The 19,276-nt window shown below is 43.7% G+C and overlaps 2 protein-coding genes across 5 annotated transcripts in view; both read right to left on the minus strand.

The window, feature by feature from the left end:
- Window positions 1-9,323, minus strand: part of PLAGL1 (PLAG1 like zinc finger 1) — a 44,978-nt gene extending 35,655 nt beyond the window's left edge. Inside the window, exons 1-2 of one of the 3 annotated variants that reach the window (XM_040060031.1) lie at window positions 9,241-9,291; window positions 7,869-8,003 (exon numbers count right to left, since the gene is read on the minus strand). The gene's annotated coding sequence lies outside the window, so the exon portion shown is untranslated. Of the gene's footprint in view, window positions 1-3,849; window positions 3,968-7,868; window positions 8,004-9,240 lie in introns of those variants that run through there. The other 2 variants (XM_040060029.2, XM_040060030.2) reach the window with 2 other exon arrangements.
- Window positions 9,324-10,764: 1,441 nt separating this feature from the next.
- Window positions 10,765-18,959, minus strand: RSPH3 (radial spoke head 3). Of its 2 annotated transcripts, none has more exons than XM_040059395.1 (8): window positions 18,837-18,959; window positions 18,082-18,172; window positions 16,639-16,780; window positions 15,968-16,113; window positions 15,214-15,417; window positions 14,003-14,165; window positions 12,868-12,954; window positions 10,765-11,457 (listed from the first exon to the last, which is right to left on the minus strand). In XM_040059395.1, exons 2-8 carry the CDS (start codon window positions 18,139-18,141, stop codon window positions 11,195-11,197), a joined length of 1,065 nt encoding a protein of 354 aa, XP_039915329.1. In that variant the 5' UTR covers window positions 18,142-18,172; window positions 18,837-18,959; the 3' UTR covers window positions 10,765-11,194. The 2 variants fall into 2 exon arrangements, with proteins under 2 accessions (XP_039915329.1, XP_039915328.1); XM_040059394.1 differs by lacking the exon at window positions 18,837-18,959 and adding an exon at window positions 18,347-18,473.
- Window positions 18,960-19,276: the final 317 nt, after the last annotated feature.

Here is a 19,276-nt window from a genome sequence, read left to right on the forward strand (position 1 = left end):
CTTGGGACAGCAGCTGGACCTGTCAATGGCAAACTCAGCAGCAATACCACCCACATCCTTTTGCTCCTGTTCACACACGTGGACTGGCTGGAGCAGGATAGTGCATGGAAAATGCAAGCTACCACTTCATACGGTACAGAGGCAAGGGATAATTATTAGAACTAATTTACTGAAATTAGCCATCATATTATTTGTCAGGGACTCATTCTATTGGAACTAAACTGTAACTTGAGGAGTGATTTATTATTGCCTTTTCTTAAAAGGTAGTTTTGTTTTAGGGGTTATATTTTCATAGTAGTGCCTAGAATGCCTATGGTGCACAACTCTAATAATATCCAAATCCTCCAAATGGTGCATATATGCTTTAATAGTGAATGATACACGTTTCTAAATATTACTTGGCTGTTCCCTTAATATTTCCTTTGGTTATCAAGCCATTTAATGACTCCAAAATTCTGCAAATTGTGGTTCACAGATTGTTGTTCAACAAAAGCAGATATAGATGCAGACTATTCATATTCAGTCCAGTAACCTGTTTCTCAGATAAAAGGAAGATGAAATGTTGTTCCTCACTCTCAACTTAAAGATTAACTGAACCTCTTTTTCTCCCATATTGACAACCAGTAACACAGACTTATAACTGGACTCCTGCCTTTCCAAGGTCTGGACAGGAATTGCATACAAATCTGTTTGGGATTCTGTGCTTCTTCTTGCACATTACTCAAACAAGAAGCCAAAAAAATGTGGAATTACATACACAGTGTTCATGCTTATTTAAAATTTCTTCCTGCAGGGCAATGTTGTTCTACTGTTTCGTCCAGCAAAACTGAAACTTGAATAAATTAAAGGAGACTGTCTCTTCTCTACACAAGGTTTTGTGTTGTTTTTTGTTGTTGTTGTTTGTTTGGTGGTTTTTTGTTTTTTTTTTTTTTTTTTTCAGAGAAAGAGAACACAAAAGGAATTATGAAAACAGGATAACAAAGTCAATGATGTAGAGCCTGGTAGAGGAAGAGCGACTACCTCCATAGAATGACAAAAAAACTTAAAAAGAAGTCACCATTAATTCCCCTGTCGATACGAAATAAAGAGCTTGGAATATGGTGTACCATAGATTAATGAATGCCAAGTGCAGGCTGATATAAAATACACCTTGTATTTCAGCAGTTTGGCATTTTTATTGCAGCCACTTGTCTGTATGCCAATTTTTCAGAGAGAGCCTTGGAACCTGATTAACTTCTCCATGTGCTCTAGCAACAGAGGCAAAGAATACCATTTTTTCATTTAAAAGTGATCCTGACAGAGAAAAGTTACAATAATGTAGAAAAAACAAGCTAAGTGATCTCTAACCTTTTATTAAAATTCACCGAGAGGTCACTCGTGTTCATTTCTTCACACAGTTGCATGACCTCTTCAACTCTGACTTTTGAAACATCCATTTAGTATGGTTCTGTGAGTTAATGAAAAATAACCTGAAACAACTCAGATGTTTGGCATTTGTACCCCAAGTTACCAGAAGTCTGGTTTATTAAGTTATAAAAAACTACATGAATATATTCTGTCAGATGTTTATACAGCATGTGAGGTCTGCAAGTGGAAAAACTTTAGGGTTATCTAAAAGTGCCTGCTATCAAATACTTTGATGTTTTCTGTCAACAGCTACCAAAGTGTATTTTACTTGTTGCACCATGACCTTCTAATTTCCAATGTCTACTACAATCTTAATAACAAACTAACAGATTTCTAATAAATGGTCACTAATGACTTGCTAACCATATTCACATTGGGAGAATCCATAAGATTCAAGAGTCAGTGCTCTGCTGGGACAAACTGAAGGCACAGGTCACACTCTCCACAATTCTGCTGTCTTAAGCTGTTCGGTAAACTTCGTGGATTCAACTTTGGAAGAATATCCTTGTCAAAACACATTATATTAAAATTAAAATTTACTGCAATTTCAGATCCTGGGACCCAAATATATTATTAAAAGTATGATACCAACCATAACACCTAAGTATATGTGAGACAATTTTTGCTATCAGGCTGGAATTTAATATTAAAAATTATAACCTGACTATGGGTCTTTCTAAATTAGATGATTATTTAATAAATTTATAAAGTTATCACTCTGACCACAAAGATAATTCAGAGACTTACAGTCTAAAAAATTAGTGAAATTGACAAGCAAAATTTTTCAAAGTAATATATCCTGCTGATATTTTTACAGATCAAAACCAGACTTTCATTTGACATTGTCTTCAACTATTTCATGAACTGTTGTTTTGATTAGGATAAAAAAAATGTAAAACAATCTTATTTATATTCTCTGTTTCCTATTAATTTAAGAAATCCATACTCATTTTTGTAATGTTTTATTTAAAATTTATTTTTTAATGCTGAGATTTTTGATGTTGATAACAGTGGTATGAAAAACTTAGCAAAAATCTGATAATTTTATTTTTGAAAGGACTGAGACCACAACCCCTTCTCAATCAGGCCATTTTGATGACCTCTAACATCGTAATACACACTCTGTAACTCAGTATTTCATCTTAGCTAGAGGTCTAAAAATCTGCAAATATTTGGCTGTAGAGACCCTGAAGCCTGCAAAGATTTGAAGTGTTCTGAGATTCAGACTACACACTCTGTAACTCAGTATTTCATCTTAGCTAGAGGTCTAAAAATCTGCAAATATTTGGCTGTAGAGACCCTGAAGCCTGCAAAGATTTGAAGTGTTCTGAGATTCAGACATCAACACTGACAAATCGCTGAAACAATAAGAACAACTTAAAGGGAAAAAAAAAAAACATTTCGAGCGTTATCTTTTCTATTAGAGTAAGACAAAGGGTGGAAAGCAATTTAATCTCCCATTTATCCTTGTTTTGTTTTCTGTCTTGTCAATCTCTCTGTTTTGGCCAGGGCAGCCTTTCTTCTTTTCATTCAATAAATGCTTAAAAATTAGGATGCCTTTTTTTTTTTTTTTTTTTTTTTTTGCTGCCAAAACCCTCCACAGACTCAGTGAAAAATCTATGTAGCAAATTCAATGATTAAAAAGGGAGACAATTCCTTCTATCACTTACACGAAGAGTATTTTAGAGAGAAGAACAGCATGTAAATGTGCACAAGTCAAGTAAAGATGATTTCCAAGTGTGAAAATTATTCTTGTCCCTGGCAGCTGCTATGTGAGAAGTAATTAGGTCCAGAACCCTTGCCGGGCACAACTAGTGACAAGAATATCATTACAATCCATCTGCAACCCCCAAGAGATGCAAAACACCTCGCCAATCTTTTGTTCTAAGCAAAACTACAAATCCAAAGCAACATGTTTCCAAGCCAGGACGGAGTGAGTGTCACCACATGAAAACCCCTCAAATGGTTTTGAACAAGGGCAAGCTGAGAATACCTTTCAGAACGACAGAATTTGGGTATCACAGATTTTATAGTACAAGTGTTTGCTTTGCCTGCATACTTACTTGCTTTGTGAGGAAAAGAGTGTTAGGTTTGTAAAAACAAGTAAGTCATGAACAAGTCAAAATATTTCTGGTAAACTTACTTTTGCCTGAATAGCCCGAGTTAACTGAAACCAAAACATTTTGCAGACTTGTATCAGTTTCACTGGCTTGTGATGAATCGGTGCTCCAGGCTGTGCTACATTTTGCTGAAATTGTTCGTTAGAGAATCACAGAATCAACTAGGTGAGAACAGACCTCTGATCGTTGAGTGCAACATGACCAATCACCACCATGTCCACTAGACCATGGCACTAAGCACCACATCCAGCCTTTCATTAAACACCTCCATGCACAGTGACTCCATCACCTCCCTTGGCAGCCCATGCCAATGTCTAATCACCTTTTCTGTGAAGAATTTCTTCCAACTGTCCAACCTAAAACTCCTGTGGGCCAGCTTGAGACAATGTCCTCTTGTCCTGCTGCTGGTTGCCTGGTAGAAGAGACCAACCCCACCAGGCTACAGCCTCCTTTCAGGAGCTGTAGAGAGTCAGGTCTCCCTTGAGCCTCCTTTTCTCCAGTCTAAACAAGCCCAGCTCCCTCAGCTGCTCCTCATTTGTACTTCAGACCCTTCAACAGCTTTGTTGCCGTTCTCTGGACAAGAGAAATTTCATTCTCCACCATTCGGAGTCTAACAGCCCAACTGTGGAAATCCTCATCTGACACATTTTTTCTTACCTTCATTGGCATTCACCACTGAGGGCCAACACTAAGTGATCTCTTTCCAGTGCCTGGCACCACTGGGATGAGGAAGGGCTCTCTGGCTTCCAGGTTTACCGGAAGCAAATGATGCATCTACTCAGATTATGTCACGTACCAGTTTTCAAACTTCTCTTCCACTGAAAGAGGGAGAAGTTGTTTTGTCATAGTACATTTGGACTCATTCTGGTCAGCAGCCCTGGTCTTTCCTTGGTGGAGCCCCGAGAACACAAAAACATAGTGTTTCAGCAGGCAAATCACCTGCTGCTCCTTCTCACTGTGAGAGATATTAAGCCACTTGCCAAATTAATATGGGTGATTGCTGAGATACCTAAGTGCAGTTGAAACAGAAACAGATTGTTACATCTTCTTGGTTGGTCTTAATCACTTCAAAAGGGTTTAATGTCTTTTCCTTACTCAATGATGCAGGTGAGCCATGACTCCCAGCACATTAAAAAAAAACCAAACCCCAAACAAAACCAGCATCCTAGAACATGTATGGAACATTTATGGAGCACTACAAAGGTTGCCTCTCTGCACAGAAAGTTAAGCTGGTTGCTAAGGCTAAATAAAAATTCAATTAAAATAGAACTTATGATTACAAAACAAATCTCTGGAGGTTTTGTACTCCTATCTATGAGCTTCTCTTTTGTTATGCCAATCAAATGGCAGTTACGTTTTTAGTAACTTTTCTCTTAGCTACTACTTTCCAGCATTTTACTACCTTCCCTCTGCCTTCTGCTTACTCCCTCTTTCCAGGTCTTTGTTCAACATGTCTACTTCCCTTCCTTTCAAACTCCTCTTGGTTCTCTCTGCATGCCGGATCTGTGACGCTGACTAGAGATAATTCCACCTGGAAAAGAAGTAATATCTACCTCTCTGGGGACAAAATAAGCATTGAACTACTTTAGTTATATCTTTAATATGTGTTTCACTGGTCCTTTCATTGCTTATTATTGCAGGACAATATAATGACTAGACACTTGGTGTCTTCTTTGGGCATCAACCTGTCAAGGCACTGGCAAAACAGAATTCTAACGCTATATAAATAACTTGTTTGTTGTTCAGTTTTACAGTGGTTTAATCATAATCTTTAAAAAACCAATACTGAACCTAAAGTTTGTTATTTCTGCAGGACAGGACAAACCAAAGCTGTCCATCACATTTTACAGCGGCAGTGGTAGAAATAACATTCTAGCTAAAGTACAGCAACAAAGTTGCAGTGGCAGTTTATGACCAAAAAATCACATGGGACTCTTGCTGTTGTGATTCTCTCTGAAAGACATCTGTCACTCTTGCAGAAAACATCCTTGCTTCTCAAGAGTCCCTCAACACCATTAATAGCAATAGGAACCCGCAAACAAGAGAGTGAGTGGAAGAGCTAAGTTCAATATTGCTCAATGCGCTACATTTGCTTGGTGTTGTGCATGTTAGCACGGGTTAGATACTGCTACACTAATGTTTTCCTGAGTGCTTTTCTAAGCTTGTATTTTTCTATCCTAAGTTGTTTGTGCAACAGCTTCTCCTAAAATAGTGCTCTAGGTACAAGACACAGAAAGATAAAAGCAGATCTACTCTGTCCTCCAAGACAGAACTAGTTTACAAAGGCATCCTTGATCCTCATATGGCACTGCAACTCATGCCATTTTACAAAAGATCAATCAGTACAAGCAGAAAAAGCAAGAAAAAAAAGAGGAAATATGAGAAACATAGAGATGGCAAAGTCCATCGGAAATAACTGTTGCTTCTGGAGGGTCATGTCAGAGACATCTGGAACCCAAAACACTCTTTCCCAGCAAATTGAAATAGCCCATATACAGAAGAATTCATTGGAACATAGAGACAAGTCAGCAAAAAAAGCAAAATTAGAAGAAAAATATTTATTTGATTATTGCCAGGGTATGTGTGCAATTAAATTTTATGATCAACTTGCAAGATTTTCCCATACTGAATTCAAATCAACTGACCTTCTTTCTGTCATAACTCTTGTTATTTCCTGCTAGTTATCACAAAATAGCGGTATCCTTGGCATCATTCAAAGAGATTTCCTACTTCTTTCCACACACACAAGAAAAGAACAAACAGATTCTTCTGGATTTAGTGAAAATTATATGATGCAGCTGCCTGCACAGTGGCACAGGCTAAAGTAGAAGTGTGTTACTGCTATTCCCTTGGTGTTTGGAGCAGTCCTGTTTGCCTCATGCTTATCTTTGAAAGCAGGAACATCTTAAAATAAAAGCCCAGAGGGGCCAGTAGGGAACTAGCTGGCAATACTCTAGTTATGAAAACATCTTTTGTGAGCCAGGTTGCTCTTACTGAAGAGGATGATTTAGATTTGTAAAGTTAGGTGTCAGGTCAAGTGCTCAAACACATCAAACTTACAATGACTGCCTTGTGTACAGTGTGTGTATTCACTTATGGGCAGGGTGGGGGTCAATGTTTTTTGGGGTTTAATCATCAGTCAAGAAATAAAGAATTTGAGGGAGGGATGACAGCAGATCAGGTCCCAGCCCTGTCAATACACTGTAGATTAAATGTGTCTCAATAGTCAAGGGAAGGGGAGTTATGATGCTTCCTTTCCAATGAGTCCTGGCAGAAGGGCAGGCACAGAGAGAAGACATGCAAGTGCTCACAGAACTTTACAGCAAGGAGGTTCTTGATGCAGAGAAAATTATAGAAATTAGAGGAAATAGAAGGTGTTGTCTTTAGCTAGAGAGCATGAATTTGTGACCTGCCCTGGTTAAACTTAGAGAATAAATTACATTATTTAATGCCCCCCTTTAGGAAAGAATTATTTATTTTCTTGTATTTATGTGATTTTTTTGTACCAAACTCTTCAAACATCCCACTACTATTCTCTCTCTGGAACACAGGTCCAGAGGAACTAGTACAGTCCTCCTAATCTTATTTCTCTCTCTTATTCCCGCTCATCCCATCTTCTGCTTCTTACACAAATAATCTTATTATCAGTTTTAAGCATCTGCATGATCAGAATAACCAGATCCTATTTACATGTCAGAGCACCGAACAATTCAAAAAGTGGTGGCTGTCAGCCCATTACACAGTTATAGTACTCCAGGATCTATACCAGCTCCCATTAGGTTTGCAAATGAGATTTTGACTGCTTTGATTTACAATTCAGGGCAAGTAACACACTAATGGTGGAAAATATACTGCACATACAGTGGCATCAGGGCAGCAAACACACACAATATCGAGGAATAAAACCACAGTTTGTCACTGATCCTGTGAGTGTACCTGTACTTCTGTTTAGCACAACTCCCTGTGCTCCACCCAGAGCCACCTGCCCCGCACAGCCCCATTTTGTGTTGTGCAGTGTGACCACTCCCCATGCACAAAGGCAGAGCGGTGCTCCTTGCACTGCTTCTCCAAACCAACAACAGGGACAGGAAGGACCAGTGAAGGGAGATTCCCAATGACAGCATCTTTATTTCTCCCTGATAAAGGGTCAGAGTACAGCAGAGATGTTACAAGGTCACTGGCATACTGAAGACCTCACAACAAAAAAGTACACTCTTGCAAGGTGCCAAGAAGGGGACAAGACTGCTTGACACCTTGTGCTGCTGCATATAATTAGGTATCTCAGATTCAAACTGCCAGATTTTCTGCTAAGCTTTGGAGCAACCAAGAATCAGGTCATACCCGCTGATGTTAATTTTACAACTGCAATGCAATCCAATCTGAGTGTTCAGATTGAGAACCTCTTCCCCATTCTGCCAGAGCTGAATTTGCTAATCTCCTGGTAATAATGCCAGGCACATCCTCTGCTACTGATTCCTGGAAAGAGAATGTATGCATCATTTATATTTATTCATGAAGATCTTCATCATATTAGACAACATGGCCACAAAAAAGCATGCATGTAGATATATCATCCACCCAAAAACATGGCTTGAATTCTGTCCTATATAGTCCTTTTTAAATGAAAAATATCAGATGAGGTGGGAAGATTGTGTTTAAACTCAACTTTCAAAGGCAGCTGGTACTTTTGCTCTTCATCAACTACTTTAAATATCTCCTACAAAAGCAGTTTGCCTTACCATGCATTGCAAGGTGGAACATACTTGTGTTAAAGTCAGACAGGGGAAGCAACAACCCTCAGAGAAAAGTTTGGCTCTCCAATACCTTTCTAAAAAATGAACTGTTATTTGACTAAGGGACAGAAACTTCTACCAGAGAAATTAAAAACAATTGAAAGTTAAATTTTAACCAAGTTAAGCACTTTAAGAAAAAAACAGATCCCAAAATGTAGTAAATCCCTCTTCCCCACAGGAAAAAAAAAGGAAAAAAAAAAAAAAAAGTCGTGTCTCAATGACAGCTCAAGGCTTGACCTCGGCAAGTTGTCAGCCTCCTGAGGAGAGACGGAAAATTGTGCGAACCGTGCTGCGGCGGCTTTTGTTGGCGGGGGTTTTGATGCAGGCGTCGAGACCCGTGTGCGAGCGGCGGGCGCACCTTCGGAGCCGCAGAAGTTTTCCCACGCGGGGACAAACCTCCCGGACCACGACCCGTGTCTCTCGTCACGGGGGTGCCACCGCCGGACGCGGGTCACTGCACCGCCCGCTGTCCCACGCTCTGCCCTGAAAGCCCCGTAAGGGCCGTGGGGCTGGAGAGAGGCACGAAGGAGGGAGATGTCCCCTCCTCCCGCAGATTCGCGGTCCTGCGGCCTTTTTGTGCCCCGAGGCAAAAGGGACCGGGGCGGGCGCCCATCCCGGGGCTCCGGTGCGCGGCGCTGCGGGTGGACAAGCGGGAGAGCCCGCACGGCGGCCGGGGCGTGGGGAAAGTCGAGGAGGAGAAGCGGAAAATAAATAAGCGAAGACGAAACTCTCCTCCTGAAGGCGGACACAATGTGGCACAGTTTTCCTGCGGCAGCGGGCCCGGTCCGACAGCCCCGGTGCTCGGCGCCCGCCCCCCAGCGCCTTGCCCGGAGCGGGCCCCCCGCTCCCCCGAGCTCCCCGGCACCGCCGCGGGACGGCGGAGCGCCCCCGGCCCGGCCCCGCACGCCGGCCCCGCTCACCTCATGGCCCAGCTCCGCGGGTGCCGCCCGCTCCCCCAGCGCCGGGCCGGGGAGCGCAGCGGCGGCAGCGGCGGCTCCTCCCGTCCCCGCGGCGGTGCCCGGCCCCGGGGAGACGCCTGGCGGCGGGGCGGCGGCGGGCGGGCCGAGGGAGGGCCGGGCCGAGGGGCGGCCGCGCAGCGTCCCCTCCCCGCTCCGCCCCTGCGGAGCGCCGGGACGGGGGCTGAGCCCTGAGCGGAGCGCGGGGGCGGCCCGGGGGCGCAGCTCCGCCGCCGCTGGTGCCCCAGCGCTCGCTCTGCGGCGGCGCTGCCGAGAAGCTTGTTCTCAGGGGAGTGCAGGTCCCGCGGCTGCCCGACCGCTGATACTGCCTCTGCCGTAGCCGCGGAGTTGTCAGTGCTTGAGAGGATCCACAGAACGTCCTGACCTGCACTGCTGGTGGCTAGCAGCTTCCCAGGAAGGCACCTCACAGAATTTAGAACATCCTGCACACACGTCCCGGTTTTGCTTCCTTTACTTGGGGTTCAGTTGCAGATCCACATCCCGGCAGGCCCAAGGGGAAGACAGTGTGTGCACATCCTCTGAAGTGACATAGGGCTTTTTATTGCACTGTCGCGGGTCAGCCCTGAAGAGATGATTCCACCTTCTCTGTGACCACCAAGGTGGATGGGACTTGGGGCAACCTGACCTAGGGAAAGATGCCCCTGCTCATGGCAGGCATGGGATTCGACTAGATGATCTATAAGGCCCCTTCCAACTCAAACTACTCTGTCATTCTATGAGCCAGTGTGGACTGCACTCAGGGATTCAAGTGTTGGCTCCTCATGCTATAAATGAGTAAATTTTGCAAAAGTTTGACACCATTGGGGTTCAGCAGAGGAGGGAAGTTCAGACGGGCGTCACTAGTGCAGAGTGTGCAATAGGTGACACCAGCAGTGTCCTCCGCCGCGTTTCTCCAGTCGGATTGCCGTGGGCTGTCCTGCCCTCTAGTGCCTGCACGCCCGCTGCCTTCGGCCCCTCTCGGCTCCCCCCTGAACGCACACAGCCAGCAGCTGCAGAGCCCCGTGCACCCCCATGTCCCTGTGGGTGCAGAGCTGTCCCCTGCGGCCCCACCTGCCTGCCGGGGACAGCTGCTGCTGGGAACACCGACCCAACAACGACACGGTGTTGCTGCCGTGTAGCACAGATGTACTTCTGCGAGGGGACTGCCCCACCTGAGGAACTGGCCCGTGAACGGACAACTAACTACACATGGCAGTGAAGGCACATTTTGTCAGTCATGCCTGGTACCGTTTCCAGTGAATCGGCAGGAAAGGACGATTACAAAGAAAACCGAGACTGGACTTAGCATGTAGCTCAAGCCCCTCACCTCCAGGAGGGGCTCCAAGAGACGATGCTGAGCAGGATTTTGCACAGGCAGAAATTCTCAGGGTCAGGTAACTCTTATGAACCTGACAAGCCTGAGGAACACCTTCTTTGGCTCTATTGCCTGCTGAGATGTCCATTCAAGTTTGTGAGGAAAGACTAACATGAGTCAAAAGCAATTTATTAAATTGCTGTAGTAACTACCTTTCAAAATAAGTAAGGAAATGTTGTTCCAAGAACACTATCAAAGCATTTTCAAAGGTTATTATGAGGCTCTCAACATCCTTCTCATGACCTTCTCTCACAGGGTCTGGGACAGCATTACTTTTCAACCATAAACCTCCCAGGTTTTGATGGATTGGACTGTGTAAAAGGGGACAGATTTTCCATGCCATTCATTGCACAAGTAACTTCTCTCTTGATTCTGGCAGCCTGAAATCAACAATTCCGGCATACAGAAAACATCTTTTAATGCTCTACTGTTGCTTAGGTTCATCCTTCAGCACAGCTAGGGCACAATACCTGTAAATAGATAGGAATTAATTCCTTATTTCTAAGCCACTGGTCTCCATTTACTTGATGACTTGCCTGTTTGTTAATTAGGTTCCAAATCCACTGTTCCTTCTTGACCTTGTTCTTCTAACTGAGGAGAGGAGGAATCTGAAGCCCATTCCTCAGCAACAGGTTGGTCAGTCTCCTCTTTCTCTGCAACTGGCTGATCAGCAGCATCTGCCTCACCAGACACCTGGGGAGCTGCATCTGTTGCCCAAGGCTCTTCAGCAGGTGCCTCGTTCTGATCAGACTGAGGTGGACGGCTAAATTCGTCTAAGCGTTTTTCAACCACCATACGAATCAAGGCTGAAACAGAGATAGCCACCATTTACAACCATGGAGGAAAAAAACCTATAATTTGAGGCGCTTTTTTTTTTGTATATATTACTGACCTATAAATCCTTAAATAGAGAATTAATCCTGAAATAACTCTAAAAATGAAGAAATACCTAAGGACTGGAGCAAGACAATGGTATCTGGTTAAATACTTAAATGGATTTAACAAGAATATAGATATTCTCATCAATATTGTATCCTGCAGTTCCATTCTCCTTAGGATGTTTATTCAGTAGTCACAAGGAGTATTTTTTCTCAAAAGAAGTTTCTCTTCATTCTGAAGAGCTACATGAAGAAGAGATCCTTGAGTGTACATACTGGCACATGTATCAGCATAAAATACCTAACACACCCACTCTAATTGTCCAAATCATATTATCCCTTAACAAATAAAATTCAGGATCCTGATTAAACTAAAAATAAACCAAAGGAAGTAAACACAATTGTAATGCAACCCCAAAATTCCAGCAAGAGAAAAGCTATAGGAATTAAGGTGTAATACAAGTGTAAAAAGTTGTTTGATCTAGGAGCACACTGCTGGGCATACATACACCATACTTTTGTGTTTCTACACAAGACAGAATCCAGGCTTTTCAGGTGTTTCAACTACAGCCTCTGAACTAATAAAAGAGCCTGAATATTTAGCTTTAACTAGCCCAAAGAAGACTGATATTTCAATCTATTTCAAAAGCAAGGACAAGATTATTGACTGATAAGGAGGTAAGCCCTTGTTTTGATGAAAAATACTGGTTACCTCACTTCTCAGTCAACCATGGCCTGCCCTCATCCTCCTTTCACGTAGCAGAATAATCCATAGCTCTGAGAGCTTACCCAAGAAAATTCAGATACTTTCATGGTATAAATGTGGCAGTACACAAGATGAGCTTTTCTGTTCCCACTGGGACAATTGAGTGCACTACAAAGAACACTACAGCAGTAGTGGTTGTGTAACATAGAGAAGGTAGAAACTTTACAGCAGAAAAAAAGAATTGTTTTCTTCAACTATTCTGTTCCTGACATGTGTTCTACCTCCCAGCATTAATAAACCTCAAACAATATAAAGTGATAAGAGTGGATAATGCAGCATGACTGATACGTCCATTGTTTCAGCTGAAAAATCAGTTACCTTGTTGTATGTAGCAGTAGTTTTCCAACACTAAAATATGTTAATATAGTAAAAAACCAAACCAAATCAATGAACAAACACAAACAAATAAAAGCCCCAACACAAAAACCATTGGTGCTTGGAGTTTTTCCTAAAATGAGACATCATATCTCAACCCACAGTGACGATATAAACGTGACATTTGTTCTGACCAGCAAAAAAAACAATCAAGAATATCAGGCAGCCCAATTACATTCTAGGATTTGGTAACTTACAGTCAAGCATCGTCCTTCCCAGAACCTTCTTCTGTAGTGTTTCTTCCACTTCTGACATCAGCCATGGAAGGAATTCTGTCTCAATATCTGTAAGAATTTAGCAGGAAGAAACAAAGGGAAAATGTCACTTTGTAAAGGATGACCAACAGGATTCGGCTGTTTTCACTGGTACAACAATTAAGGGATGAACTCCCCCCACCACCACCAAAAGGCACTTTCTCTGTAAGAGTCAGATGAAATCTCTCAGATGTTGTTTGGTTTCTTACCTCCAACCTCTCTTAGTGAGGTTCATGATCATTATAGATTCAGAGCAGATTCCTCTCAACTAGCAGCTTTTTTCAAAGAGGTCTGGCACCCTTGAAGGGTGTAGCACAGATGAGATACACAGTCATGTTCTAGCAAGATCCAAATAACTATCCTGAACAAGTCAGGAGAATAACATTTCCTGCCTTGCTTTCCAAAGATATTTGGCTTCTGGTCTGCTGAAAGCATTTGTTCCATCTGACTAAGGAGCTCTTGCTTACCTATGTATTTCTCAAATGGTATTTTTTGTACACTGTGATCCCAAAGCCTGCCCCGGTTGCAAAACACACTCAGTTTCTGCATCGACTCCATCGACCCTGGAAAGAGTGTAACCATTCCCAAGCTGTGGTCTGTGCCTGTGTGGAGACTGGTGAAGTGCGGTGCAGCAAGGTAGCTCATAAGAAATGCAGCAGATTCTAAGAGCTTGGAAGTCACCGATATACAATTCCAAAATTATTTTCAGGCCCTAATTCTAATTGACTAATTTGTCCCTGATAATCATTAGAAAATATTCAGAGTGACATACTGATTTTTTTTTGTCTGTTCAATAAAAATACACGTACTTCAATTTGGTTCTCTCTCTCCCAATCCTGACTACCCATTTATTTCTCTCCAGCTCCGGAGTAGCTCTTCTCATTGTCACACTGTCAGCTCTTGCTGACACTATTCACTATTTGTACAGACGACCAATCATGTTTTCTGTGTTCAGCCACAAATGTAAATGAATAAAGTCTTATGACATAATTCTAAATTCTAATATGCTATGTTTCATGGTTGTTTTGAGCTTTATATTACTTTGCTCACATATTTAAAAAGAAAAAGCAAAACAAACCTCTTTCTACAGGGTCATAAAAAAATCCACTGTCATGAAGATTGTTGAAGACTGAGGGTATGAGATCAGCCAGGTAACGCTGAGCGAATGCCCGAGCTGCAATTTTCTCTGCAGTCTCTTTCTGTTTCCGCAGCTTTTCTAGGTGCTCCAGTCTGCGACGCTCCTGTCGAGGCAATTATGCATGTGCAATTTAAAGGCCTTTAGCTACGACTCCTTCGATCTAGACTTTGAAGAATTATCACAGTGTGTGTCCCACAAATAGCAAAGACAGTAAAAAGTACAGACAACTATGAACTCTCCCTGGTATTTGCAGCCTCTAACTTCCACTGAAATTCCTCACATGAAAGAGTGCTTGAAATCAATTTGTACTTAATCTATGGAGCATTAAAATATCCCAAATTACAGGGAAACACATTTCTATAGTATTCCTTTTCTGATTTTGGCAAATCTGTAAAATAAGGGCATCACAGCTGGCCAAATGAAACCCTTCTCTGATGCCTCAGGATACATTAATCTCATTGGTTTTCGCTTTATTATTGCAGATCAAGCTGCTCATTTGCCTTGGAATGCAATGAAGTTGTTAAGTATTTCCCCAAATTTTATCTTCCAATATTATATCTTATTGCATATACAAAAAGATTAAAACTCAAATTTGTTCCAGAAAACATTAGAAAACACAATTATACAAGGCTGATGAACAGTAAGTAATTAATACTTGCTTTTTCTCTTTATTTTTATTTACTAAATGTTATTAATACAGCATAATACTTTGCAATCTTGAGATGTAGGTATGCACAGAGTAGAGCATGCATTGCATATGAAAGAACAGGAGGTGTCTCTCTTACTTCCAAGCACTCTGACTATTTGTTTAGCACTTACTGTAACAAAAAGGCTTAAGAAAGAGCTGCATTAGGTACAGAAGAAAATGCTGTTGGTTTTGGCCTTTTGACCAGGTGTCCAACTACACCAAGTCACTCAAGCACGACTGCTCCAAATAAACACAAGTGTGGTGCTGTTGTATGTGGCAGAGTGCACTGTGGTACAAGTGGCAGAGTGCAGCTGTATGTCATCAAAATGCTACAAGGTATATCAAAGCTGGCAGTACCCTTTTGGGCATACCCAGTTTATATCACAGCCTGTCGTTCAGTACTGGAAACGTTTTTCTCCCTTCTGACAGCATTCAGACAGGCTTTGCCCTTAGGAAGTCCTACCTTCTCCTCCCTGATTCGCCTGTCCTGCTCTTCCAAGCGCTGCAATTCAGCAAACTCTGCATTACGCAGCTCTGCGAAGGCACGCTGATGTGACCACAGCTGGGACAGCTCTTCTTCCTCCATGACTTCCAGCAAAGCCTGCTCAACTGTTTTCCCAACCAACACTTCCAGGATCGGCTTAACTTCAATGTCAAAGTCAAACAACTAAGGATAGGAGCCAGAGAAACAGAGATAAATGTCCCTTGATCACAATTATTCTTAACAAGGATTGGCAAGGAGAAAAGGAGGATGAACAAAGCCCTCGTACCGAAGCCAGGCTGGAGAAGTGCAGGTGGGGAACCAGTGTAAGGTAAGGCAGAGAGAATCACGAGTGCTGCTGGGGGCTAAGTGACGAGTGGGCTGGACTGAGACACTACACACCCTCCCACAGCTCCTGTGGGGACTGTCAGGGAGAAGCCAAGCACTTATCTGGACCCTATTTCTGTGTTCCCAGCCCCTTCTTGGGCTGGAGACCTTTTATAGGGGACAGCATTTATCAGCGATGTAGTTCCTAGGTGAAAGCAGCAGAACCAGTGCACATGGAGACACATCTTCCTTAATTTTGCCCTTAACCTCAAAGCAGACATTGGTGAGTTTGGTTTGGTGGGTTTTTTTGCATGTTCTATGAGGATTAGTTCCTTTCTGTTTCTACTTCAATTTTGCATCTGAAATGTGTTTTGTACGGGAAACAGCACTTGTGGACCTGACTTCATACCTCTCCTTCTTCTATTTGTGTGGCCACATCTTTTCCTGTTTTGGCTGGTATGAAGAGTGGAGTGGGTGGTCTGTCCAAAAATTCATCTGTTTGACACTCTCCATCAATCTCTATTATCCGATCGCTAATCTCTTCCAAATACAGTTCTAGAAACAAAAGCACAATGAATACTCAAAGTGGGATTCTGTTTATTTTAGCTTTCAACAGTTTTTAATGACTTCTGAATTACACCCAAAGAGTGCAATAAAATGTTTTCTATAAAGTTAGAAAAAAGGCCTCTCAAAACATAGGTCAATTTGCTGCAAAGGCCATCTGATGCTGTGTTCTCTGTAATGTCATGTGCACTTCATAGAAGTGATTCCCAAAACGGTAGTTCACCTCAATCAAAAGTTTTTAAACCTTCAATTTTAAGCATATATGAAATTTCTCTAATTATACTGAAAATGGAAAGAATAAATGAAGCAGTCTTGACTAGTGTTCAAGAATGTACACTGAAAAATAGACCTTCTGGGAAAAATGTCACTAGTTAGACAAGTTTAGAACCTCTGATTCCAACATTCTATGATTTTAAACTGTGTGATTCTACCAACTTCATCACCAATTTAGCAAGTGAATATAGATCAGCAAGCTTTTGTTTTCAGACAGATATAAAAAAAAATGCAGTCTTTTACCTGTCTGCACATGAACATGTTCTCTGCCCTCCACAGGCTCTGGCGTTCCTGGTCGAATATGCTCTTGTGTAAGCTTTCTGGCCAGTAGCTGTTTCTGTGCTCTCCTCTGCCTTTTAACCCCAAGGGTACTGGGCTGGGTACTCTGAGCAGGGGTGGAGGAGAAAAAACCCCACAAGACAGAATACACTTTGTACTTGAAAACTATACTCAATTTTCTCTACAGAAGAATGCAGGCTGCTCTTTGATTTTAATGCCAGCTATCTAGTATTTTGGACTTACTTTCCTGGGTCCTGGCCCTAAATTTTCAGTTGACCTAAAGACTGTATGACATGAAATTAATAAGTTATGCTAGCTGCCTACAGGTACATAATAATGGCATCTCATATTAAGAGTAATAATGAATTAATTTCTTATTTGAAAGTGAATATTGTATACAGAACTTTGTTAGATAAAGTATATTACAATGGTATGTTTTCAAATTTTGAGAGGTCAAAGGGAGTTAAGTCCAGTTACCATATTATGAACAGAATTGACCACAAATCTTATGAAGAAGAAGGTGTTGCATGACAAGCTAGATAAAAATTATAGGACAAAAAAAGAAACTCATAGTAGCATTTAAATTCAGTATTCTACTTATGGGTTGAAATAAACATCAGCTTTGAACTTCTTAAACAAAAACTGATGTAAAATTCACTCTAAGAAATGGCTACTGAGCAACACGAATCTACTTTCAAACAGTAGCTTTTAAAAAAGCAGACTGCTTTAAATTCATGTACGATCAAATTATCTGTGCAGAAATATTCTCTGAAAACAAAGTATCACACTTGCGTGGGACTCCAAGCAACCTTGACCAGTGGAAGATGTCCTTGCCCATGGCAAGGGGTTGGAACGACGTGATCTTTAGGGTCTCTTGCAATCCAAACCATTCTAATGATTTACTATTATATCAGGATATAGCAGTAACACAAACAAAATTTAGCATCCTCAAAGCAGCTTTTGCATACAGCTGGATCATTTAGCTCCGTTTCTGCAGTAGAATAAATCAAAGTCTACCCCACGACTCAGTTTCTCAAGAGCTGCAATTCTCCCTGATGATACCTTGCATATGATAGCAGGTTATCAAGTAATGACTTCTGCTCAGGACCATTACACTAAAGAAACGGAGGAGGAAAACAAAGGCATTAAGTACTTAAAGGGGGTGTGTGGGTGTGGGTGTGGGTGTGTGGGTGTGTGTGTAAAAAATCAGAAATGAAGAAATTCATATGAAACTAAGTGCTTTAAAGAAGAGCTGGAAACAGTCACAGGCTGGTTTAACTGGAGAGCCTACTGTAGTGACTACATGAAACATCAAAAGTAAAATTATAGATGAGGAACAGCTTTTCCGCCCTACTTACGACTTTCCAACAAAACCGTGGCACGACGCACTTTAAAGAACGCCCATACCTGCGGTGGGCGCGGGGGGACGGACAGGACGTTTCCGCGCACCACTCTCGGGTCGATCATGATGTTGCAGTAGCGCGCCGGGCTCTTCTCCCTGCGGCACAGCACACACAGCGCCCGTTGCGGCTCCTCCCCGGCCGGCGGGAGAAAGGCAGGGCGGCGAGGGCTGCGCTCCTCGGGAAGGAGCTGGGCCGAGGGGAAAGGCGCGGAGGGCACCGGGGCAGCGGCCCGGGGCGGGCGGCGCGGCCCGCCGGACACCGGCGCTCACCTCTTGGCGGCATCGGACTGCTGCCGGTACTTGGGGCGGGAGGGCAGGAGGCGGGGCTGGCTGCAGAAGCTGTAGGGCACGCCGGCGGGCACGGCCAGCTCGGGCGCCCGGACGGGCACCATGGTGGGCTCCGTGCGGCGGCTCCGGCTCCGTGCGCGGCGGTAACGGCGTCCGTCACCCGGGCAACGCGCGGCGCATGCGCGGGACGGCGGCCGCGGGCCGTGCGGGCCCGTCAGGGAATGGCTCGGGCTGGGAGGCTCCTTAGGGATCATCCATGGGCAGGGACACCTCCCACTAGACCGGGGCGCTCAAAGCCCCGTCCAACCCGACCTCGAACAATTTCAGGGTGGGGAATTCACTGTCTCTCTGGGCAACCTGCTACAGCGCCTCACCGCCCTCCCAGCAAACAACGTCTTCCTAATATCTAATCTAAATCCCGTCGGAATGCGCTCCCCCTTGTCCTGTCACTACATGAACTTGTAATAAGCACCTCTCCAGCTCTCTTGTCGTCTCTCCGGTACTGGAATGCCGCGGTCAGGTCAGCCCGGGGCTCTCCCTTTGCTGTGCGCGGCCTTCCCGCTCAGGGAGCTGCTCCTGCCGGGACGGAGCCCGAGCCCCGGGCCCCGGGCGCTGGGAAAGCATCACCGACAGCCGCATCACCTCCCCCGCAGCGGGTTCGCGCTCGGCAGCGCTGCGGGCCCCGCCCGGCCGAGGCAATGCGGGCGTCGGCCCGCCAGGTGTCACCGTCCTCCCGCCGCCTTCGGAATGGCTCCCCAGGGACCCGCCGCTTTCCAGGGAAAGGCAAGGCGGCTTAACTCCATCTGCGCTGGCTCTGGCGTGCAAAGGTTGGCTGGGGGGGTCGCGAAACCGTGTTGGATGGCGTGCTGGCGTGCTTAAGTAGCGGTGTCCTGGAAGTACCGGCTCGAACAG

The sequence above is a fragment of the Hirundo rustica genome, chromosome 3 (assembly GCF_015227805.2).
Source record: "Hirundo rustica isolate bHirRus1 chromosome 3, bHirRus1.pri.v3, whole genome shotgun sequence".
NCBI classification, from domain to species: Eukaryota; Metazoa; Chordata; class Aves; order Passeriformes; family Hirundinidae; genus Hirundo; species Hirundo rustica.